The sequence below is a fragment of the Balaenoptera physalus genome (genome assembly GCF_965194825.1).
Source record: "Balaenoptera physalus genome assembly, chromosome: 3".
Classification (NCBI taxonomy): Eukaryota; Metazoa; Chordata; class Mammalia; order Artiodactyla; family Balaenopteridae; genus Balaenoptera; species Balaenoptera physalus.
The window spans coordinates 17914136-17921369 of NC_138890.1; the positions used below are offsets into that span (position 1 = coordinate 17914136).

The 7234-nt window shown below is 34.2% G+C and overlaps 1 protein-coding gene across 4 annotated transcripts in view; it reads left to right on the forward strand.

The window, feature by feature from the left end:
* The window catches only part of LOC309656720 (zinc finger protein 879-like), a 55832-nt gene extending 49696 nt beyond the window's left edge, over window positions 1–6136 (forward strand). For all 4 annotated transcript variants that reach the window (XM_082453499.1, XM_082453502.1, XM_082453503.1 and 1 more), the window contains exon 5: window positions 1822–6136. In XM_082453499.1, coding sequence (XP_082309625.1) covers window positions 1822–3203 — 1382 coding nt within the window. In that variant the 3' untranslated portion in view covers window positions 3204–6136. The remainder of the gene's footprint in view (window positions 1–1821) is intronic.
* The last annotated feature ends 1098 nt before the right edge of the window (window positions 6137–7234 follow it).

Here is a 7234-nt window from a genome sequence, read left to right on the forward strand (position 1 = left end):
TAGTTGTTGTGTTTATATTTATTAGTATTAGTTATTTTTCTAATAAGGTTGTGCATATTTAAGGGAGAGGCCAGGTCTTTGAATTTTGTGCCTCTAGCATCTAATATATTGGCTTTAGTAATATTTTTAAAATTTTTCAAATTCAATTTTAATTGAATTGAGTTGCCTCTGTGATTAACTCAGTGCCAGTGAGGCTCAAAGTACTCAGTCCAGCCAGATCATTGCAGCTACATTATTTTTCAGATTCAATTCTGTCCTTCCTCTGATCCAAGCTGCTCAGTTTACCAAATATGACCACTTTTGTCTTATTATTATCTGTCTAAGAACTTATAACACCTTCTGTTATCTAGATTTTTCTAAATTCTTCTACTAGTTATTCAGTAACTCTATATTTGGCCTCACTGTGCTTAACCAAAATTTTAACTAATTCCAACCTGGATTTCCTTCTTTCGTCAATAAGCCTCCCCTAAATAGGTTTACTTTCCCCACAGATGACTTTGACAGGCCTTCTTTCTGACTCACAGGGTCCTCTTTTCTTTTTCTATTGAAATCCAACCCATCTCTATTGTCCATCTTCCTTCATACAACCATTCTTTACTAATATTGTTGATATTTGTATCCTCATTCTCTGAACCTCAAACCTGAATTATGCAGTTGAGGCTTCTCACATCATGGAGAAATGAACTATTACTGTTTGGTCATTTATTATTTCATATTATCATTGCTGATTATTCAGTATTTGTTCAATATATGACTGATTGAGTCTCAGGAGTCCAGTAAGAGAAGAGAGAATCTCTTCATTTTCAAGGTCACCTGCCCTTCAGAATAACTTTTGCACCTCACTCCCTGTGCTCGTTCATTTTTTTTTTTTATCTAAGACATTCTAATTGTGTACTTGTCTTGTACACAATAAGGAATTAACAAATCATCATAAGACATATCCACTGCTCTCCTTGAACAAATACTTGAATTATTTTCACAGACTTTATATATATAAGTTAAGTAATTAAATATTTTGAAAATGTGTTTTGAAATTCTAAGAAAGAGGTGGATTATTTAGGCTTAAATAATTGAGTTTCTGTAAGTAAATGAGATTAGAGTAGTAGGGTAAGTTTCTAGATGGGCAGGGAAGGTCATATTGTGGGAAAGGATAAAAAGAGAAAGTACCTTGGTTGATCCTTGAAAATCCAAACTGTTAGGTTTCCCATGGATCATTAAGAAAAATCTATATTTGTATACAGATTTATAGCCTATATTTCTTGTTCCTATTTAATTTCAATAAAATATATTTTAATACTAAAGCTGGATGGATTTTATTAACATAAATAACCTATATTTTACTTAAGTTGTATAGTTTATTTAAGTACATACATTTACCTAATTACAGTGATCTAATTTTAATCTATTTTCAATCATGCATTGATTAAAGTAAGTTAAGTGTTAACTCAGAGTTTCTTAGAATCAGCTCAAGCTAAATCTTTTCACTTAGAATCAGATCTGAGCTTGGGGCTTGGGCATACTTCAGAACTTCACATCTCTTGTAGACTTTCATTAGTCTCAAAAGATTCCTACCTTTACTTCTCTCAAGTGGCAGTGTCTTCACTGTCACTGTTAATTTGTCCACTATATTCTCCCACATTATTCCTTAACCTATTTACTTCTCCTTCCATTCCATTTTGTTTTTCTCCAGATTCAAGTTTATATTTGAGATCAGATGGTATCAAACCTCTTTTATATGTATCATTGCCAATTTTTTTGTCCCACTGATGCATGTTTATCTCTTCCAACAGAGGAGCCGTTGATTCTTCTGATTTATTACAGGTTTCAAGACATGGCCTGAAATAGAAGCACTGCCTCCCGAAGAGGACATTTCTATAGAAGAAACATCTCAGGGAATAATAAAGAAAAAATCCATTAAGTTTGGTCACTTGGATGTCACGTTTGGAGAAGCTTTGGAATTTGAGGGCAGGAGACAGCAAGAGCAACAGAAGAAACCTCTCAGGCAAATGATGGCCTCACACAAAAAAACCATCAGTGAAGCTGGAAACCAGACAAATCTTGAATTAGGGAAAGGCTTATTTATAAATACAGTTCTTGGTAGACAACAAAGTGCTCCTATAGAAAGGATACCCAATATATATTATACTTTTGGGGAAGATTTTAAACAGAATTTTGATCTAATGAGATGTTTCCAGATTTACCCAGGAGAAAAAGCTCATATTTACAATGAATGTGGAAAAAGCTTCAACCAGAGTCTACATCTTATTGAACACCAGAGAATTCATACTGGTGAGAAACCTTACAAATGTAATGATTGTGGGAAAACCTTCAGCCACAGATCATCCCTTCTTGCCCATCAGAGAATTCATACTGGAGAGAAACCTTACAAATGTAATGAATGTGAGAAAGCATTTAGCAGTAGTTCAACCCTTATCAAACATCTGAGAGTGCATACTGGAGAGAAACCCTATCAATGCAAGGAATGTGGTAAAGCCTTTAGCCAGTGTTCAACCCTCACTGTACATCAGAGAATTCATACTGGAGAGAAACTCTATAAATGTGGAGAATGTGAGAAGGCCTTCAATTGTAGAGCAAAACTTCATAGACATCAAAGAATCCATACCGGTGAGAAACCCTATAAATGTAGTGAATGTGGGAAAAGTTACAGCCAGTTTACATCCCTGGCTGAACATCAGAGGCTTCATACTGGAGAACAACTGTGTAAATGCTTGGAATGTGGGAGAAACTTCACTCGCATCTCAACCCTTATTGAACATCAGCGGATTCATACTGGACAAAAACCATATCAATGTAATGAATGTGGGAAAGCCTTCAACCAGTATTCATCCTTTAATGAACATCAGAAAATTCATACTGGGGAAAAACTTTACACATGTGGAGAATGTGGGAAAGCCCTTGGTTGCAAATCTAACCTTTATAGGCATCAGAGAATTCATACTGGAGAGAAACCCTATCAGTGTAATCAGTGTGGAAAAGCTTTCAGCCAGTATTCATTCCTAACTGAACATGAGAGAATCCATACTGGAGAGAAACTCTATAAATGTATGGAATGTGGGAAAGCCTACAGTTACAGATCAAACCTTTGTAGACACAAAAAAGTTCACAATAAAGAAAAACTCTATAAATGGAAGGAATATGGGATCAGAGAATTTCTTAGAGGAGATAAGCCTTGTGAGGTTTAATTCATCTCTCAAATACTTTAAGATTTCTCATTGGAGAATAATCAGGAGAATAATAAATAGGGCACAGACTTCTGATAGATCAAGTCTTTTTTTTATCTTCTTCTAGAGAAAATAGTTACCATTAAGTAATGGTAAAATTAATCAACGAATATTAAGAGCACTGACTTGTCAAATTTTATAAGAACCAGTAAATTCTAAGGTTTCTAAAAACATAAAAATTTTAAATTCATAGAAAAATGTAAAAGGCCTAAGTTCAAAAAAAATGAAAATAATGGAATATAAGTTTTATTTCCTTCATTAGACTTTATTTCCTTTCTAACAATAAGCTTCAATATGAATTTTCTTTTAAAAGCAATCATTGAGTTATTAATAACGTGAATAAGTATGGAGCCTTATTTTCTAAAATGGCAGACAGACGTAGGACATGCTTTCTTTCATAAAGAGAAGCTAAAGATAGAAAGGAATTCTTTAGATTTTCACATGGAAATAATCAAGCTCACTTTTTATGAACTGCCTCACCAGCAATTTATACTTATACATATATACACATAAATGTGTATGTATGCATGTGTATATATACACACATACACAGAATTTTGGATTATATGTATATTTTTCCCAAAAGTCTTTGACGATTGAAAAATGTGGTTTTATTAATTTAGAATTTAGTTTTGAAAATTAAAATTTTGCCCAGTGACGTCTCTTCCTTTTCCTGTTATTTCTTAATTTGATATAATATGATTGCTGAATAGTCTTTGGAAGTTGGAGTAAACTGAAACAAGTGGAGAGACTGTCATGCAAATACTCTCTTGTAGGTTGCAGAAGGGATATATTTCCAGAATCTGATTATACACCTGGTAGCTCATTAGAGCCAGGAGAGATTTTAATTTAGTTTATTTATAGCCTTTCATTTTACTAATGAAGAAATTTAGCTTATTGAGTAGCGTTAAGACTAGAATCTAGGTCTTCAGTTTTCTGTGGTAATTTTAGGTTCATTTCCAACCTCAAATCCCAAGAGTCCAAGTCCCAAAGCTATTTGTTTTGTAAACTGGTTAGGCACAATTGCATTAATTTAATCAGTTTTATTTTTGTTTGACAGGTTCCCCCTGACTTTAATCCTAATAATTGACTTACAATCATGTTTTTCCTTTTTATTATATGTCCCTCATTATACCTGCTTTTTTAGTAACTGTACATAAATCCTGAAACCCAGCTGAGGTCCAGATAGTGAAACTGCATTTGGGGGTTTCACATACAAGATTGCCTTTTTGTTTATTTTTGTTACACATCTTTTAGGACTTCTTTTGTGTAAAGTGATACATGAATATTTTATTATTAAACATTCTAATCATCAGTTTAAACTGGTTATCCAAACATTTTCCATGTTTCTTAGAAAGATTTCATTTTCCCCTGGGCCTACTTCCTCCAATTTTATATTTTACTTTCACAATTGGTATCATTCAAAAAATTGTTCTAGTAAAATTATCTAGAACTCTCGATCTGAGAAAGGTTTTAGAATTAAACTCAAGCATTCAGCATTTGACTTGTCTTAGCTCATTAGAAAGTGTTTTCTTGGGAATTCCCTGGTGGTCCAGTGGTTAGGAGTCAGTGCTTTCACTGCCATGGCCCTGGTTCCATCCCTGGTCAGGGAACTAAGATCCCGCAAGCTGCATGGCACGGCCAAAAAAAGTGTTTTCTTATATATTTAAGTGTATTTATAAGGAAAATGAAGATTTTAAACCCCAGTTTTTAACATCATACAGAGCCATTTGCAAGATATTCTAGATAAAAACATATTTGATTACCCAATAGCAGTGACCAAACTTAGTACGAAGATTTTGGTTTCTAAATGCCATTTCCCACTAAAAGGAACTAGGGCTTCTTGGAGAAATGGCTGATTCCACATTTGGAACATGGAAAATGTAAGGTATGCCTGGAATATTTTTTAATGAAACAAAGCACTGAGAGACTAATGGGATAATGTCAGAAAGACCTCAGGGACAATTTAAAGGAGCTCCCACAGGTCAAATTTAGGACAATTTAAACATCAAAAAGAATAATCACAGTAATTGGTTATAACATGCTAAGTAAAATAAAATGAGCCTATAATGAAAAAATAGAGAAAAAAAAGAAAAGCTCTTCATGTACTTATTTGAAGAATGTCATCGTTCATTGTACATGGAGTAATAGATTTAGAAAAATCTTGCAACCCTTAATGTAATTAAATCAGGCATGTTCAATGGATGGGAAAACCCTATTAGGTGAAAAAAAAAAATTAACAAACATTATTTACATGATGTCAAAAGATCACGGATACCATTTGCAAAGGAAAGATATGCCTTTATAATGGAGAGATCTGGCTGTCCAACTGAGTTTCTCTACTAGTGGGACAACCTGACATGTGACTCATGACAAGATGCAGTATGAAGTACACATGATCATTGTGATGTATTCTTGCCAAAAAATTTTTGATGAAAATCTAATTAAATCTCTTATCTAGATTGATCTTCCTGTTTACAAGAAATACAAGGAATAGAGGAACAAGCTGAATTACATAGTAAGGAATTAAACCCAGAATTTGAGTTACTGTACATGACAGCTTGTCTGGACTTTTCAAAAAGCCAATGTAATAAAACAAAAAATGGAGTCTTCTAGATTAAGACACTCGAGATACAACCAAATGCAAGGTGTGATTCTTATTTGGGATCTGATTCAGAAAAAACAACTGTAAGGACATTTGGGGGGACACTTGGGGAAATACGAGGGTAGAATTGGTATTAGATAATGTGGTATGTTTAATTTTCCTAGATATGATGGGGGTATTGAGGTATACAGGACAATATCCTTATTCTTAGGAGATGCATGCAAAAGTTCTCAAGTTTGTAGAGTCATGATGTTTGTAGCATATTTTCAAATAAATATGTCAAAAATTAGTCAACTGTTGTTGACTCTTCGTGGAGGATATAGTTATGTTCATTGGTCATTCTCTAAACTTTTCTCTATGTTAAAATTTTAATAAAAAATTGAGGCAAAATGTGATTGGAAAAGTGATGAATATGAAATTTCCAGTCAATATTCTTCCTTTGTACTTATAAATTTCCTGTTTGAGAGTTTATCCCATATGGATATAATCATTGGAAATAACTTTGGTTGGTTCTGGTTCCACCTTATGGAATAAGCACACACCACCTTATATCTCCCACTAAATCTGACTAAAAATCCTAGAGAATGCATGGAGCTGCTGCCTGAGGATCCTGAAAAGTAATGATAGCAGGCAGATTTGGGAAGGAAACCAGATTTTGAAATAAGACCAATCTGGCACTCCCAGACATTCCTGTGGTGAGGACACTGGTGTTTGAACAGTCATCTAAACCTCTGAGAGTGGAGAACCCTTATCTCTGGTCAGAGGAACTGTGGGCCAAAAGGTTGGAAGAATCCCCACTGCTTTTCTTCTCTCACTATCTTTTTGCTACTTGGACCTGGAGGTAGATATATCCGTTAGGTGTGTACCAGAGAGGAGAACCTAAAGCCTTGGTATTTTAACCAGAAGACCAGGAATAGAAGTGGCCCCTGGGAGCTGGAATGTGTCAGGGTGGTGATAGAAAAGAAAACTCAGGAAAGCCATCTCATAAAGTTGTGTATATAATCCCAGACTCACCCCTGATCTGGACCCAGAGTCTCATTCAAAACACACAGGATATAATGCAGAATTGCACAAAGTATAAAAATCAGGAAAATTTCAACAATTCATAAGGAAAAAGGAAACAGGCACTGCCCCAAGATGACACAAATGTTGGAATTATAAAGTAGGTGTTATAAAAATGTTTCCAAAAATGTGGCCATTCTTGAATGGAAACTTCAAAATTCTCAGCAGGAAAATAGATAATATATTAAAAGGAAACAAATGGAAATTTTAGAACTGAAAACTACAGTCACAAAATTTACCAAAAAAAAAAAAAAAATCATTGGAAGGACTTAGTAGCAGAATAGAGATGACAGGGAAAAGAGTCAGTAAACTGAAGATAGGTTGA